The sequence below is a fragment of the Jatropha curcas genome, chromosome 4 (assembly GCF_041381405.1).
Source record: "Jatropha curcas cultivar XTBG-Jc1 chromosome 4, XTBG_Jcur_1.0, whole genome shotgun sequence".
Classification (NCBI taxonomy): Eukaryota; Viridiplantae; Streptophyta; class Magnoliopsida; order Malpighiales; family Euphorbiaceae; genus Jatropha; species Jatropha curcas.
The window spans coordinates 24,125,591-24,144,624 of NC_143154.1; the positions used below are offsets into that span (position 1 = coordinate 24,125,591).

Sequence of the window (19,034 nt, forward strand, 5' to 3'; positions counted from 1 at the left end):
TGTCTCCTATGACTCACTAACTCTACTGCCTATCGAAATGACTAAGAACAAATCTCCAAATTACTATCAAATAAAAGAATTTATCATAAACTTAACAATCATAGACCCATCAGAACTATAAAACCATCAAAATGAGTATTGAAAATTTGGACCCTAGGAGTAAATTAATCGAATCCAATTCAATTATATATTTAATATTGCACTTATAATGAGCTGAGCTTAACTTTAACACAAAATGGCTCCATTTTGGTTGGTTCATCCTTCACATTATATGCTCTTTTATTTAGTTGTATTTATTCAACGTGGGATTACCCACGTACTCCAACAATGAGCATAGCCCACAAGAAGAAAAAACAATTAACAACTGAAAAAGGAGAAGAAAATTAACAGAAACATGAAAAAGAAAACTAAAAAAGAGCTTACATATGAAGATAGAAGCTCAAATTTAACTTTAAGAAAAAGAACCAAGTGGCTGCAATAAAATAAGAAAACAACGGTGAAACCTAAACTGTCCCTTTTCTTCTTCATGCTTCTAATCAATCAGTTGATTTCTCTATATTGATGCCCAGCTCAAACCCGAACTATCCCTTTTTTTTCTTCTGCAAAGCTTAAACAATGGAAAAAAAGTTGCAGACATAAACGAGGTAGAGAGATGTGACATACTGTCTTCAAAGTTGCACACCATTGCATCAAAGCTTAAACGATATGTAGACAATTTGAAAGGAAAATATAGAAAAAGAAAAATGTTATCTAGTCAGGACTCAAACATGGCATGCATTAAATGCAAAATGTAGCCGTTAGTATATTTTTTAGGGTTTTATCAATAAAATCTAATTTATTTATAGTTTTGACCCTCATTTTTCAAAATATTATATATCGACCCCCGGAAAATTTCTAGGTGATAATAATAGTATAATTAAATTTTGATTATTTCGCAAAAATATGAACGTTGCATGTGTTGGCACAAAGAAATAATAATAAAAAAAAAGGTAAGAAAAAGACAGGAATCATATTACTGACATTAAATTTTTGGACACCATTACCACACATGGGTCGGATACATTTTTAATATTCCTAAAATAATGTTTAATGGATTTAAATCTTATTAATATATTAATTAATTAATTGAGATTTATGCAGTTCATTAGTGTGGAGTTGAATGGCCTCCATATAAAGGGCATTGCCATAGGAAGAGAAACCAGAATAGCATTATAGCAGTAGCAATCATAATAGCTTCTTTATGGGTAGTAAAGCATTAGTATTAGCAATCCTGCTAATAAGCTTGTTGGGTCCTGCTGAGCCAAAAAGGGTATTAGACGAAGATATTCCAGATGATTTTAGTCGTAGATATTTTCCTCCTGGCTTCACTTTTGGTACATCCACTTCTGCTTACCAGGTATAGATGGTTAAAAATTTTCTTCTATGTTTAGAGTGAAATTTCTTCATGTTTTATCCTTTTCAAGAGTTAGATTATGCATGCTGCAGTTCTAATTTCTTCGTTATTGGAAATAGATGACGACTTGTTTAGAGTGGACTTATATTTATTGTGGATAATAGGTTTATAAAGGATATATTAGGGAAAAAATTAACTGTTGTATTCAAATAGTAAAATGAAAAATATTTTGAAGCTTAAGAAAAACTAAAAAATGAACAATTATTCAAGGAACAGATGGAGTAATAATATATGGTATATCTTTAGATTGAAGGTGCAGCAAACAAGTTCGGCAGAGGACCTAGTACTTGGGATGAATTTACCCGCGACTTTCCAGGTTCTTTCTCTTTTTCTTTTTCTTTTTAGATATTACAATATAAAACTTATTTATTTATTTATTGAAAAATTAAATGAGCTGAGACTGTGAGCTATATATAATAACAATAACTCTTCATTGATCTCACTGAATTGATGAAAACTCTTATGGTATAGAGGATTTGAACTTGAAATCTCGATCTTCATATAAGGAAATCAACGACATTGCACCGGATTTAAATATATTAATATTTCTATATGATTTTATATGCAACTATTATTTTTTTAATATTGTTTAAATGCATTCTTTGATTGGAAAGTCAACCAATAAATTTCTTGGTTTATTTGACATTTTATATTACATTTACCAACCAATGCACGTGTTTTTATTTTATTTTTTTTGAAAGAGATCTTTTTTGTTTTGATTATGAGTTTATGGCCGATCATATAACAATATCATTAATTAGTGCATCATTTAAAATGGTTGGTCTTCCAAACCTTATTATAATGTTAAATTATTTAATGATTGATAAGCTGATTCTTATATAACAAATCTCTATTTGTTTTTTTTTCTTCCTCAAACTGAAGCAAAAAGCTCCAATAGAAAACTATAAGAAAGAAAGAATATACAATCCTATTTAATGTGATTTTGAAATAGAAGACCTGAAAGTGTAGTTGGTAATTTAAAATGATATATTTTTAAAAATAATTTAAAAAATCCACCAATATTTAAATTTTTAAAATTTGATATGAATTCCATTTAAATCGACCCAATTTTTTACAATCGAAATAATAGATTTTAATCAAATCCAAATCCAAATACAAAATTATACAATCAACAAGTGAAACTTATAGAATAAGATATTATTGCTCAATCTGAAATCAGTATATATATATATATATATATATATATATATATTCTTCATGTACTATTGTATAGATTCAAAATTTTCATTTTTTTTGGACAGCAAATTGTTGATTATTTCTTTGAAATTTTACAGAGAGAATAGTCGATGGGAGCAATGGAGATGTAGCAGTTGATTTTTACAATCGCTATAGAGTACATACCTTGCTTTTATATATATATATATATATATATATATATATATATATATATATATATATATATATATATATATATATATATATATATATTGGTGCAAAAAATAAATTAATAATTAAGATGTGAAAAAAACAATTGCAGGAAGATATCTCAAGAATAAAGGAAACGGGTTTTGATGCATTCAGATTCTCAATTTCATGGTCAAGAGTAATACCTAGTAAGTTAATTTGAACTTAATTAATTTGAAGGATATGCATAAATTTCGCTCTAATTTTTGTGTTGAAATGGTGAAATATTAAGGTGGAAGGATTCGCGATGGAGTAAATGAGCAAGGAATCGAATTCTACAATAATGTTATCAATGAAACTATTGCAAACGGTGATAATATCTGTTTATCTCTCAATTCCTTAAAAATTTGAAATATTAATATTAATATTAATATTCAATTTGATCATAAATAAGAGTTTATTGTGCTGCTAAACATGCAGGCCTAACGCCTTTTGTAACTCTTTTCCACTGGGATCTTCCTCAAGGTCTACAAGATAAATATGGTGGCTTTTTAAACCGCTCCATCGTGTAAGTACATAATTATTTCATGTCAATAAATATTTGGCACACCCGATCAAAATTTGTTATTATCGTCAATAAGAAATCTCTTAGGCTTGTTATTTAGAAATCTTTTTTTCAGACACATAAAATAGACCAACTGATGGAAATTTATGCGATAGTAAGAACTTTAACTGAACACTTCCTATACCAATATTGTGAAAAGATTAATCCGACCACAACTAATTAGTTTTACAATATTGGAAGAATTTTTAATTAATTAAACGACATGAACTATATATGCAGCGATGATTTCCAAGATTATGCAGAGCTTTGCTTTAAAAGATTTGGAGACAGAGTGAAGTATTGGATCACTTTAAATGAACCGTGGTCTTACATCTCATTTGCCTATGATCATGGCACTCATGCACCTGGCCGATGCTCGGCATGGTTGAATTCTGCCTGTCGATCAGGAAACTCCGCCACTGAACCTTACATAGTTGCCCATCATTTGCTCCTTTCTCATGCAGCAACTTATCACCTCTATAGGAAAAAATACAATGTATAAAAACGTTTGATCTCACTAATTATTACAGAACATTTTACAAAGTAAATTTTGATTATGTTTTATTTTCTTATATTTTCATTATTGAATGTAGAGAACTCAAAATGGGAAGATCGGATTAGCCCAGGTTACTTTTTGGTATGAACCTTACTCGGATAGCATAGCTGATAAGGAAGCAGCTGAAACAGCTCTTGATTTCAGTTATGGATTGTAAGTCTTTCTTCCAAATTTCGTAAGCTTTTCAACTATTATTATCATATATATACATTTTTCATGAATTATGATTACCAGGTTTTTCAATCCTATAACCTATGGTCACTACCCAAGGAGGGTGCAAGACATAGTTCGAGATAGGTTGCTCAAATTGACATTAAAGGAATCTCAGTTACTCAAAAAATCATATGATTTTCTCGGAGTACAATATTACACTGCAAATTATGCTAAAGCAAATGCTATAGTTCATACAGATCGTATTAGATACAGAACTGATCATCAAGTTATTGAAACTGGTGAGTATATTTATATATTTTGGTGGATGTTTTTTCCTAGTTGACTAGTATACTTTTAATTTTTTGATTTTACTTATTCACAGCTAAGGGTGAAGATGGTGAACATATTGGTCCACCGGTTAGTATTCAATATATTATAAAGAAATTCTTCTAATTGCATGTCTGGAAAATAATTAATAATATATTACTAATATTGAACAAATTAACTAACGTGTGCAGGCTCATTCACCTTGGTTTTACATTTACCCTAAAGGTATCCGATACCTATTGAACTATACCAAAGAAAAATACAATGATCCAATCATTTATATCACGGAAAATGGTAAGTTAACATTTTTTTTTTTCTGATTGAATTATATATTCTAACGGTAATTTGTTGTTGTAGTAAAATTTTAATTTCTTGATATACAATTTCGGCATATTCTATAGTATTAATAATTTATACTCTAGCAATATGGTCTAAGGGCATGTATGGGTCGGATCGAATTGAAGATTGCATAATCCCTATTTCAACCTGAAATAATGGAGTTTCACTCTTATCCCATTATATATATAGTCATGTACCATCTTATCCCATTCTTTGAGATGAAAATTCGAGTCTATAGGACAAAATATAATGAACCGTATCAAGAATTAATTATGGTTTTTCAGTCTCAATAAACTTTTTCTTTACTCAAAAAAGATAAAATTTCATTAATTATCAATCATAATCAAATAAAATTCATCAATAGAAATTTGAGTGAAAAGAAAAATAATAAAGCCAGATAATTCAATTATTGATCCCCTGCTAAAATCATGATAGAAGATATGTTAATTATTATTTTCTAGTTAATAAGAACATTAAGCTTAATAAAATAAAATAATTCAAAGACTCGCTACAATTTAATTTTACATATATTTTTTAAATTTTAACTTCATTATTTTTATTACTATTACTTTTAAGCTGATTCAAATTTTGATATTCACTTGATATTCCAAACATTATCTTAAAAATAGAATAATGATAACATTAAGTATAATCAGTAATTAAATTATAGTTAATATATGGATTAATCTTTCTATTTTTCTATTCAATAAAATTTCTTTAGAAAGATTTACTTAAGACATATGGAAGAATAATAGAGAAAAATATATTGTTGGAAATTTTATTTAATTAATTGATTTATTTTATATTTAGAAAAATGCATTTATTGTCTTTTATATTATTATTACTTTAATAAGTGATTAATGTCATAAAAAAACTGAAGATAAAAATGATGAAAGTGATTTTTTATAGACATGATGAGAATTTCTTGTCTCTGGGACAAGATGGGTAAGATAGAGCTTGGATCGGTACACATCGGTTTTAATCAAATAATCAATCATGTTTTAAATTATTTTTGGCTCACAATTTCAGATGAAATTATTAAATTAATATCAGATTTTTCATGGGATAGTTTTCAGGAAGATATTGGAATTTCTGTTGTTTAGTGCATACACTTAATATTTTCCAACCAAAGAATATATTAATTTAATAACAAAATTGAGGCGAAAATGAAATTTTTTATTACAATAATTAATAGAAAATTAGGAGGTTATTAATATACTTTAAAAATTTTGAGTTAATTAAAAGTATTTTATTGGTGCAATATATAATATAAGAAACTTTTGTATAAATTAATTCAGGGGTTGATGAGCACAATAACGAAACTCAAAGCCCGGAGGAAGCAGTTCAGGATCCATGGAGGACCCAATTTTATCAAACTCATCTTTGGAATGTGCTTGGATCCATCAGGTAAGTCCAATTGATTAGGAAGATTGTGATTTTCCTTATTCTTATTTGATATCATCCTCTAAAAATTAGTTAAAAACATTTTGAACGGGAGGATACATCCTTAAAATTATGGGATAATGTTAATTTTGGTGTTTATATTTGATTTTTTTTTTCTATTTTGTTTAAATTTATATTTTTTTTTTAATTTGGTGTCTCTTGATGACATACAACTGGAATGTCTAATGAGACTAGGTGGGATCCACATATACTTACGTATCCTCTTAAGTGGCCTGACATTTATTCTATATTAGCTGTCCAATGTAGCAAAAATAATGAAATTACCATTTAACCCCCATTTATTACCCTAATCTATCATCTTTCTTTTTCTTTCTTTCTCTCTGTTGGGATCTCTGCAACTCTTCTCTCCCTTCCATTGAAGGAGAGCAAGATAAGGAAAACAAGGAAACGAATTGTTTTTTTTTCTTTTTTGTATGCTGATCGTTTCTAACAACTGCTAGTTCTTAAGCCTGGCGAAACATTTCTAATAGCTCTCTTGGTCACTTTGCTTTTACCTCTGGTAACTTTTATTTCATATATATATATATACACATATATATATTCGTTCAACACTTCAATTTTTGAACTATTAATTTATTTATGATCCCAATAAATATTAATTTATTTTTGAACAATTATTGTATATTGATAAATTAATTTTGGATGCAGGGACTATAATGTCAATGTGAAAGGTTACTTTGCATGGTCATATTTGGACAACTATGAATGGGATATTGGATACACATCAAGGTTTGGTCTGTTCTATGTAGACTATAAAAATAACTTGGCAAGACACCCAAAGCAATCCGCAGAATGGTTCCAGAAATTCTTGAAAAATGAATTATCTATTGATAACATACCAGCAAGGCAATGTCACAGCGAGTTCACAGAAGCTGCTCAACAAAACTCCTTCAATGGATGCCAATAAGGACCTTTATAATTAGTTTCTCTTCTATATAATCACCGGACTTCTCCTTCAATAATGATCTAGTGACATTGCAGTAAAATTTGCAGTGATCATCATCCTCTGTGTTAAACTATTGGATACGTGCCTGATTTTTAGTTAGTTGCTTGAAAATAGTACGTATTTGGATAATAGTAAACTTTCTTTATCCCTTAAATTGGATTTCGACAACCGAGAGCATTCTACCTGGTTTAACGACAGCTACCCAATATTCGGGAGATCCTTTCCCCGAACCCATACGTGTTTCTGTAGGTCTTAAAGTAATTGGTTTGCATAATGTGCATGACTTATGTTATTAATAAAATTTTTACGTACCATCGTCCCGAATCTAGGTAAGTTTAATCCCCTTATATGAATAAGACGGATTTACAATTTGTGTATAGGACCATCCATATAATAAACCAATCAAAGAAATATGTTTTAAAGATTTATCACCATTTTTTTTTTCTAGTAAAATAGTTAAAAATACCTTAATTACAATTAAAAATTTATTTTTGATTAATTTAGTTTATAAATGCAACCATACACCGGCACTAAGTAAATCTTCCCTCCTTATCATGTCTCCACTCTTATAAATCATTAAAATTTTGACGTCTCCTTCACCAACAGCGCCCATCCAAATGTGCTATGAATTAGCAGTAAAAATAGGTGTTGAACACTATCCTTAAGGAATATATGCCCTCACGTTTTTTTACGATCGATAAAAGAGGGTTGCTAAAAGTAGAGGTACACGACCTCCTTTTACTGAAAAGACCTCTCTTGGACTGGAAAGTAGCACAGGAAAGTATGAAATGCTCATTTGCTAGTTAAGTGGATCCTTTGGCAAGTATATTCTTTCCTTGGCAGTACGGAGTCTACATTTATAAGGAAGTCTGGGGGCTCCCAAGTATAATGTTACTGGGTTGTAAAAGTGAACGAACATGAGCAAAACACAAAGAAAACCCTAAAACTCAAAAACAAAGAAGCTGCCGTTCTAAACCAAAGAAAATCCTAAAACCCAAACACAACATTTTCTATTTATACCAAACCCACATGCCATACCCATTTTACTTAACCCAAACCCATATAATAAACCCAACCAACCCATTAACCCATATAACAAACCCATTTTACAGCTGTAATTATGTTACATGAGGAAATGTACAATACAGTAGGTCCTAGAATTAGAATATACTACACACTTGTAAATATAAATAGAACACAATGTACAGCTTTCAAATCAGAGAAGAAATATATAAATTCTTCATCTATTTTTGTTTTTTCTGCTTTTCTGTTCATGGTATCAGAGCCTGATCTGGTATCTGAAATTCTAAAGCTTCATTCAAGCTTCTTTTCCTGAAATCAATGGCAGAAAATATTAACCAAAATAATGAAAACACAAATACTGAATTAGAAACTTATAAAGTTTCTGCATCTGAAAACTCAGCTTCAAACCTCATTAATATTTCCTTGAATGGCCGGAATTTCTTGTCATGGAGCAGATCTATGACCATAGCCTTAAGGGTCAGAGACAAGTATGAATTTGTCACTGGTGAAGAACAGGAACCTGTAGCTGGATCTCCATTGAGAAAGAGATGGCAAAGAATCGACAATCTGGTAACATCTTGGATCTTAAACTCTATTTCTAAAGATTTAGTTGAAGCATTTCTGTATTATCAAAGTTCCAAGGATCACTACAAAAAAAAACTTCAAATTGCGACCGATTTTTGCGACCGACAAAAGTCGGTCGCAATATGGATACCAATTTGCGACTGATTGGTAAACAGTCGCAGATTTTAGCGCGGAAAACTCGCGCGGGATTGCCTTTCAGTTTGCGACTGAATTACTGCGCATTTGCGACCGATTTTGAGACCGCTTTGCGACCAACTTTGTTTCTGTCGCAAAAATGGGCGCCTCAAAAAAAGGGACACAATCTGAGACCGAAATGAGATAAAATTGCGACCGATTTTTTGCGACCGCATATTTCAGTCTCAGATCGGTCGCAATTTTGGCGCATATTAAAACGACGTCGGACAATTAAAATTTGCGACCGATTTAAATGACATTTGCGACCGATTAGTCGGTCGCAAATATTAGGGCTTTAAACGCGCCCTCTTCTTTTCCTTTTTTCTTCTTTCTCTCTTCTCCTTCTCCTCTCCTCTCTTCTCCTCCGTCCGCAGCGCGCCTCCAGCCCTCCTGAGAACGCTCCAGCCACTGTGACGCCGCCACCGACGCTCCAGTCACTCCTCTACGACGTTCGCCACCGTTTGGACAGCATTTGAGGTAAGCCGGTGACCATTTTATTTTTTTCCAATTTTTTTTTTTTTTTTTTTGCGATTTTTGTGTTTTTTTCAATTTATTATTATTGTTACTGTTATTACTGTTAATATTATTAATATTGTTAATATTGTTAATGTTGTTACTGTTATTATTTTTTTCGAAATTTTTTTTTTGCGATTTTTGTGTTTTTTTTTAATTTATTATTATTGTTACTGTTATTATTGTTAATATTATTAATATTGTTAATATTGTTAATGTTGTTACTGTTATTATTTTTCAATTTATTATTATTGTTAATATTATTATTTCGATTTATTATTATTGTTACTGTGACTGTTTATTATAATTAATAACATTAATCAAATAATGGATTTATAATAATAAGATTAACTAATAAAATAAAATATAATTTCATTTCATTAAGATTAATTGCATTATCATTAAATCTTTATATATGTCCTGTAATTATAAAAAAAATTAATAAGGATTTGAATTGAATATATGAGAATTTCAAAATGAAAAAAAAAAAATAATTATGTCAGTTGAATTAAAATAATTTAATTACAATAATAAATATTTCAATTTATTTGGCAGAAAAATGATCATATTTAAGTAATGATCATATAATATCATCTTTTGTTATTTAATGAAAACATATAAGTAAATTATTTAAATTAAAAAATACAAATTTAAATCGGCATTCATTTAAATTTATTAAAAATATATATATAATTATATCAATAATTATACATGAATAATTTATCTATGAAATTAGAATAAACCATCAATAATAGAGGGATGGGGTTGGTAAAAAATCATACGTACAAAGATTCCAAATAACATTAAAAAAGAATTCTTTAAAATATTTAAATAAAATTAATTAATTATAGAAATATAAAATTATAGTAATAAACAAACAACAAAAGATTCCCAAACGTAATTGGTTACCTGGATGAGGAAAGTATTGATTTTTGGGGGATTCTATTAGCATATTTACATCAATATGATAAATATTTTTTATTATTAATTTTTAATAATTGTTAAATTATGAAATAATGTGGCACCAACTCTTATTTAATAATTATGTCACTTTCAGAAATTATTTCGCAAGTCTAACCATCTTACGTCAAATATAAGATAAAAATACGTTGAACACAACAAATATATATATAATTTATTTGTCATTCTCAATAATAAACTTACTTGTCATTGTTGTTACAGTTGCATTGACAAAAGTGGTGTTTTGTTAATTTATTTTTTAATAATTTCCACCGTTTCTAATGGATAACGACAACTTGTTTGAAAATGCTTTCATTATATTTCAATTAAAATATTTTATAAAATAATTTTAACATTATAAGTTGAATAAAAAAAGAAAAAGTTAAACGGCTAGTTAACAAGAAAAGATAGAGGTGGGCTCATTGGGGCCCAATTTAATAAGGCGATGGTTTAAAGGGCCCAAAGAATTATGGGCTTTTATAAATACGCGTTGTTTAGTTATAGTAATTATCAACATGTACTTGCTCCACTACTGCCTAAGTTAAAATTAAAAAGAAACCCTCACTAGAATTGAATTTTGCGTTTTAGGTTAATTGAAATTGAATTTGAATCAGGGTTGTGATAATTGTAATGAGTGCTGCAGTTTTTTATCCTAACGTGCAACTTTGTTGTGATAATTGTTGTTTGAGCAAGTCCTGTTAATGATGAGTTTGGATTGGAGGCCTAGTAGTGGCCATTTTGCCTTTGGAGAATGTTGATATGTTATAGAAGTGTTTATTGAAGTGTCTTTCTATTTGAGATTTGATAGTGTTGTGCCGAAATGCTGCCGAATTTTTTTCAATAAATTCAATATGTAGAATAGTACACTTACCTTTATATATATATATATATATATATATATATATATATCTCAACAACTCAAACAAGAAATGACTTATATTATCTAAATTAATATTAAACATATCAACTGAAATAGATCTGTTATTTAAATCAATTAATATTTCAAAAATATTTAAATTAATATTATATATTGTAACCAAAATATTATTTTCTCTTGAATTTACAAAAACATGAATATAATTCATATGGTACGTAGCGTTGTAGCACAAAGTTTCCTTTGTTTATCAAGTGCAATGATAAACACCAGGAGGTTATGTGTTTCCAGCTGATATACCAAAGAATTTTAATTTGAACAGTAGTTGTTTAAAGATAAACAGTATCCGTTTTAATCTGAACAGTTAATGAACAGTATATGTTTATGAACAATATTTCTGATGTGGAAGATCACACGAAGGTGCAACCACAGAGCATACTTATCAATTTACAAACTAATATTTATCAATTAACTCAACCAATTTTAAGTATCTGATTTTAATTAAGGTTGAGGGTTCCTGCAACCTTAGCCTGGGATCCCCAGAACTAAGTCAGATTGTGGAGGGAGAAGAGAAGGAAGCCTTTAACAGGGCTTAGTAGTAGCAATTTATGAATTTAAATAAATAACTTTATTTAAATATGAAATTCAAATTTAAACTTACAAGTTTAAAGTTTACAATCCAGACTTCGAACTTCGAATGCTTACTCAGAACTCTTAGGAGGGAGGATGAGAGAGTTTAGAATATTTGGGTATATAAGCTTATGCCTTCACAAGAGGATAGGCTCCCTTTAAATAACATAGAAAAGAATCTTTACTATTCTACTTTTACTATTTATGAACAGTGCTTGGTCTGCCACCGAATCTTGAACAGTGTTGACCTTTACTGTGGATGAATAGTTGTTGGTCTGCCATCGAATCTTTACTGTGGATGATGCGTTGGCTTTTCCTGTAGAAACAGTGGTTTAACTTTTACTATTGAATGATGGTGAAATAAGGTTTCACCTGCCTTTTACTCAGATGAGGACGATGTGTCCTTCTTTTTCTTTTCTTTTTTCTTTGCTTTGCTGTTTTGTTTTAATTTTTCTTTTGCCTTCTCAGCTTTACTTTTGACTATAATGGATTCAAAACTTTCATCATTACTATCTTCGTTGGAGGATAGTGGGAATGATGTTGATGAGGAAGAGGAAGCCATGTCAGCCCACTTCTGTTTGCTTGCTTTAGATATTTTACTGGAACAATCTGCCTGCTTTTTACTGGATGAGGGTTTTACTGGAGAATCAGAATCTGTTGAAAGATGCTGAAGCATTTCTTGACAGATTCTTCTATACTCATCTGGAGTTTTAGCAGCAGCTAACCTTGCTTGGCATTGTGCTTTTTGGATTCCGAAAGTCGGTTGATCCTTTAATGCAAGGGTGGTTGCATAGGTTAATGGAGAAACCTGTTTTAATTTATCACGTATCCAGAGATCAATTTTAAGTTCCGTGGTAGAGTTCTTGAAAGATCCCCACCATTTAATCTTATGTCTTTTTACCAACATAGGAATCTGGTACGTTCCTACGGCATACTGAGTGTCCAAATACCATTGATATACCCAGGGCGTGAAGAAGGCCATACAATAGTACATAAGGGAAGGAATATGGGCTTCTGCAGGATTGGGTTTATAATGGGCTTTAAAATACTGATATAATGCCTGGATTGGAGGAGGGATAATTTCATTGGAAATTCCCCTAGTTTCCCACCATTTTTTAAACCAGTTAGGCACTTTACAATCAGTACGAAAGGATGTGTCAAAATAGATTAACCATGAATGCGTAGCAGTGGGATTTTGAATAGCAAAAACTTTGTCCCATGCATCACGATAATCAAAATAATTGTATACAGTACTGTGGACATGTTTATATAAAACTTTAAATTGGACAGGGGTAGACAGAGAGGGTTTAGGCCAGTCCTTGGGATGAAGAATCCGTTGGATTTTAAGTGAAGAATATAAAATAACAGATTTATTTTTTGAATCATAATTATGTTTAATTTTTACAGATCCAGTATCCAAGAGAATATTATGATAATATTCTTGGGGTTTTGAAAGATCAGTTGGAGCAAAGTACCAATCCTCAGGGTAGTACTGTTTTAAAACAGACCAAGGATTAGTGTTATTATATCCATCTTCTATTTCAATTTCATAATGAAAAATAGTTTTAAGAAACCATTTATGTATACCTTGCGTATACTGGATTTTTGGCAAATCCACAGCCTTTAACGGATTTGATAAGTCTTTACTGCCTACCGTTTGAGACAGACTAGCCGTACCATGAACGGGTACGATCGCTTTAGGTGTAGAAGACATACCTGGCGCCTCTGTGGAAGAGGACGCTATACTTTGTAACGCCTTAAACACTTCTGGAGATTGACTTAGCTGTTCAATCCATTTTTTAAGATCTGGAGAAAGTTTAGTGTTTAGGGTTTTAGGTAAATCTTCTGAATGCTCAGAGAGAGCTTTAGTGGGTGATTCAGGTTCTTCTTTAGGGGCTTTGCCCTTATCCTTTTTCCTGCCCATCGTTCTGTAAGAATTCGCGAGTCAGAAAGTCTGGAATGTTATTTTTATCTCCTTTAATAAATTCAATATCAAATTCAAATATACTAAGTAAAGCTTGCCATCTTGCAAAGATTTGTTTAGAAGCCAGATTTTTTACATCTTTTTGTAAAACATCTTTTGCAGATTTACAATCAATACGAAGTAAAAATTTTTGATTTAATAAATCAGATTGGAATTTATTGATGCAAATTACTATACTTAAAATCTCCTTTTTAATAGTAGAATAATTTATTTGAGTTTGGTTCCAATGACCAGACGTATACTGAATAATGCGTTCTTTACCATCAATTACTTGTTTTAAAATACCACCATATCCAACATCTGAAGCGTCAGTTTCAACTATCTTGAATGCTGTTGGATGAGGGATATAAAGATATGGAATTTCTTTGACTAAAGTCTTTATCTTTTTTACTAACTGTGTATGCTGGGCTGTCCATGGGCCAGCATCTTTCTTAAGCCTATCATGTAATGGTTTTATCATGCAATTGAGGTTTGGATAAAAATCTATAACATAATTTAAACATCCAAGAAAACGTTGAAGTTGGGTTTTATTAGTTAACTCATCAGGGAATTTGGACCCAAATACCATAGCTCGTTCTATGGGCTGGATAATACCCTGTTCTATGTAATGACCCAAAAACCTAATTTTAGTTTTAAATAAGTCCATTTTAGTTTTACTCAATGCTAATCCATTCATTTCAATTACCATGCAAAATGTTTTTAAGTGTTTAAAATGTTCTTCTAATGTTCTACTAAAAACTAGAACATCATCAATATATACTATACAAAATTCACTATAGGGATTAAATATATCATTCATGATCCTCTGAAACTCAGAAGGAGCATTTTTTAATCCAAAAGGCATTACATTCCATTCATATTGACCAAAGGGAACTGTAAATGCTGTTTTATATCTATCATTAGGATGAATCTGGATCTGCCAATAGCCAGATTTCATATCAAATTTACTAAAAATATTTGCCTTGTATAATTGTCTTAATAGATCTTTTTTATTAGGTAATGGATATCTTATCCATTTTAAGGCTGTGTTTAGTGGTTTATAATTAATTACTAATCTAGGGACTCCTCTTTCTATTTCAGCATTTTTATTGACATAAAAAGCTGCACAAGACCAAGGACTTCTAGATTTGCTAATTAATTTTTTATTTTCTAAATCCTGAATTTCTTTTTTACAATGGTTTATGAGTTCAGGGCTCATTTGAATAGGTCGGGCTTTAGTTGTAATGGACTTTTCATCAAAGTCCTTTTCATAAGGTAAATCTACTATGTGTTGTTTACGATTCCAAAATGCATTTGGGTGATCTGCACATAATTTATTTTCCATAAATGTCTTTAATTTACCAATTCTAATTTGAATATCTTTATCTTCTAGTTGCTTTTTAATCCGTTGAAGATATGTATAATTTCTCAAATGATTTAAGTCTTCTTCTTTAGATTTTATTAAAGAATTAATTTCCAAAGTTTTAATAGAATGAGCTCTTAATAAATTTAAATTTTTTCTCCTAGGTTTTTCAGTAAATTCTAACCTAGCTCTGCTTCCTTTTACCTTGAATTTAATGCAATCTTCTTGTACAGAATATGGTGTAATTAGGTTAATGAATGGTGTTCCTAAGATTACCATATAATTTATCTGTGGTGAAAGTAAGAATATTGTTTTAATTTCTAATCCATTATTTATAATATCTGCTTCAATCTTACCAAGAATTTCTAATTTAGATTTATTAGCTGTAGTCAGTTTTTCATGTGTTTCTGACCAAAATCTATGTGGAATTAAATCAGATTTTATACAATTTAAATCTGCTCCTGTATCAAATAAAGCTATACCATTTATTATAAAATCATGTGAAATTTGTAAATTTAATTTTACTAAATATTTTCTAGATGTTATTTCTTGTAAAAGAAAGAGAAAATGTGGATTTATGTCTTCATCTTCATGTAACTCATTTATTTTATCATCTGGTTCATCCGAAGAGGAACTAGATATCAATTGAGTTTCTAAATGTTTTATTTTGGCATCATGTACTTGTGCTTGATGTTTTAATTCTTTGACTTCATGTTTTAAAATTCTAAGTTCTTTATATAGATCTTCTAATGATATTTTTGTTTCTAATTTTTTATTCTTATTTAATATAGTAGTCAAATCATAAGTATTAGTCTGAATTTTAGGTGTGATTATTTTTACTTCTTTAGTTTCTTCAAAACTTGTAATTAATTTTTTAAGAAGTTGACTTTTAAGTTCAGTATCTGTCAAGCTATGTATTACTTCTAAAAGTGTATTCTGATCTTTTGTTAACATATTTACAGATTTTTCTGAAGAACTGGTTGTTGAACCTAGTTCATCCACTTGATTTTCACTTTCTTGTACCTCAGAATCTGATGTATCAGAAGTAAGATACAATTCATGAATTTTATTTATCACATCATCTTCTAAGTTTAATTCATGCAATTTTTTATTGAACTTGCAAAATTTAGATGTATGTCCTTTCTTACCACATTTAAAACAAGTTAAGTCTTTATATGAAATCTTATTAGTCTTTTTGTATGGTTTTCTATTCTTAGATTTTTTATGGTGTTTACGTTTATCTTGATGATAAAATTCTTCTTTACTAGGTTTAGACCTATAATGTTTTTTATAGTGTTTTTTATAACTTGGTGTTTTAGAACATTGACCACTACATTGCTGAGTTGAGGTTATATTATAATCAAATTGTTTACAAAAACTTCCTAATTCTTGTTTAGTCTTTTTTAATTCGTATTTTAAAGTCTTTTGAAGTTTTAAATCTTGACAAATTTGTAATCCTTCTTTTTGAATTATACTTATTAATTGGCCATAAGTTAATTTATTATATGGAATTGGGTTACCATGTTGTTGTTTAATATAATTCCTAACCCTTTCTCCTAAAAAATAGGGTAAACCAGCTAAGAATTTTTCTTTCCAAAAAGCTTGATTAGAATCTTCTCTTAACATTAATCGTGTAAGAAAAGTGGTTTTATATAATTGAAATTGACCTAAGTGTTTACATTTTAAATTACTTAAAAGTTCAGCATTTTTATCTTTTATATGTGATGGATCTCCTATAAAATGTAATGAAATGGTTAATATTAAAGTTGCAACTGCATCTTGAATAGGTTCACCATTTTCATCAAATAAAGGTTGATCCTGGTCATTTACTTGAACTGCATTTAAAATATCTAATTGATCTTTTTCAGTGAGATGGTAATCCCACCATCCCTTTAATTGTCCTGTAAATCCTGCAATGAGGATTTCAGCAACGGCTTTATCAGATATAGGTGACTGGGTTTTATAAGCATTTGCAGCCATGGTCATTTGTTGCAAAATACTTAGGATTTTATATTCAGATAATCCATCAATATTCCATTCATATAATGTATTAGCATTATAATGAACTTGGGATATGTATGGAGGTTTATCAATTAATCCTAAGTCTGGGGCCCTAGAGACTATTTCTCTATGGGTTATATTATTTACAAATTGTTGAACACTATCTGAGTCAGGTTTACTATCTTCAGAGCTAGAAGTTTCTTCTAAAAGATTTATATTTCTGGAAGCATTAGAAGAATCCTGAACTACTTGGGGAGTATATCCTGAACTTGCCTCAAGTTGACTAAGCTGTTGTTTTAATGTTCCTATAAATTGTGAATTTAATTCCTTTTGACTAGTCTTAGATACCTGAAATGGTTTAAACATATGTGACTTTACTAATTCTTTACCTTTAGATTGTTCAAGTAATATGGGTTTATCTTGAAGTAATTGTTCTATCTTTTTTAATTGTGAATTTAAACAAATTAAACTAGCATTACTAAAATTATTTTGCTCAATTAATTTTTTATCTGAATCATTTTCTCTAGCTACTTTATACGGTGCACAAGTAATATCATTATCTTGGTATTTAAATTTACTAATGGCTTTAGGAGGAAAATCACTTTGAATTATCCTATCATTTACTATCCATTCTGGTCTTTTATCACGAATTGTTATTGGGTTAAGACTTTTAGTTGAATTATTTTTAATTAATGAGAACCAGTCTAAAAATCTAATTTTAGTCTGAGTTTGAAATTGATACTCAACATATTCTTGTTTTAAATCTTCAAAATTATGAGTTTTTAATATTTTATTAAACTTCATTAAATTCTTTGTTTTTGTTATTTCTTTTACCAAATCTTTATTAATTTCATCTTTAGTTAAAACATTTAGTTCTCTATTTAATTCACTAACATTTTCAGTGATGGCTGAAGCTGTTGGTGACTCTGGTGAAGTGTTTACTAAATTAGATTGTTGATTTAAATAATTGTCAACAGGGTTATAAACTGCCTGAGGGACTGAATTACTATAATCAACTCCTTTCATTTTAAATGATTGACTAGATGCAGGTATATCTGAAGTAGAATACCTAGGTTTTACCAATGTTTGAATAATTGGTTTAGGTTCATTTTCTTTATATCTTGCATAAATTACTGAAGGTATTTTTGGCTTATCATCATCTATAATCTCAGAAGATGTTGATCCTGTATACCTAGAACTTTGACTCCTATTAAATTTTAAAGTTACTTTACCATCTTCAAATTGTTCAATTTTTTGTAAATTGACATTTGGTTTAACAGGTTCTGGTTCTGGAGGAGGGACAATCCCTTCCAAAATCCATTCCTCCGGTAAGGTGATATCCTTCCATTGGATGGTTTTAGGTATAACGGTGTTGGTTTTAGCCAAATCAGTTTGAAGAAACTTAGTTTCTCCAATTTTTGGTTGTAATTTGTATTTAGTACTAAAAGCTGAATTCATAGCTTTATAATGGATTTTATAGATTAAAGCAATTGGAATAGATCCTTGCTTCATTTTATAATTATGAGTTTTAACTTCTAAAATTATACTTTCTAGAATATTAAGATCATTTAAAGAAACAGTCATATCTGGATAAACCTCAAATGAGATTGGTCCTTCACTTAAGCTTGTTTCAACAGATCCTAACAAAGAATCTTGAAAATTTAAAAATCTAGCATCTCTTACTACTGCCAATATACTAGTGTTTAATCCTTCTCTAGTTAAAGGTTTTATACCTACTTGT

The 19,034-nt window shown here is 29.7% G+C and overlaps 1 protein-coding gene across 1 annotated transcript; it reads left to right on the plus strand.

The window, feature by feature from the left end:
* Positions 1–1,229: 1,229 nt before the first annotated feature.
* LOC105636187 (beta-glucosidase 24) lies at positions 1,230–7,283 on the plus strand. Its single transcript, XM_089720183.1, has 13 exons — positions 1,230–1,396; positions 1,700–1,769; positions 2,749–2,807; positions 2,952–3,027; positions 3,111–3,188; positions 3,299–3,386; positions 3,663–3,918; positions 4,016–4,131; positions 4,213–4,430; positions 4,514–4,548; positions 4,650–4,752; positions 6,096–6,204; positions 6,910–7,283. The coding sequence occupies exons 1-13, from the start codon at positions 1,241–1,243 to the stop codon at positions 7,166–7,168; spliced, it is 1,623 nt and encodes a 540-aa protein (XP_089576309.1). The 5' UTR covers positions 1,230–1,240; the 3' UTR covers positions 7,169–7,283.
* Positions 7,284–19,034: the final 11,751 nt, after the last annotated feature.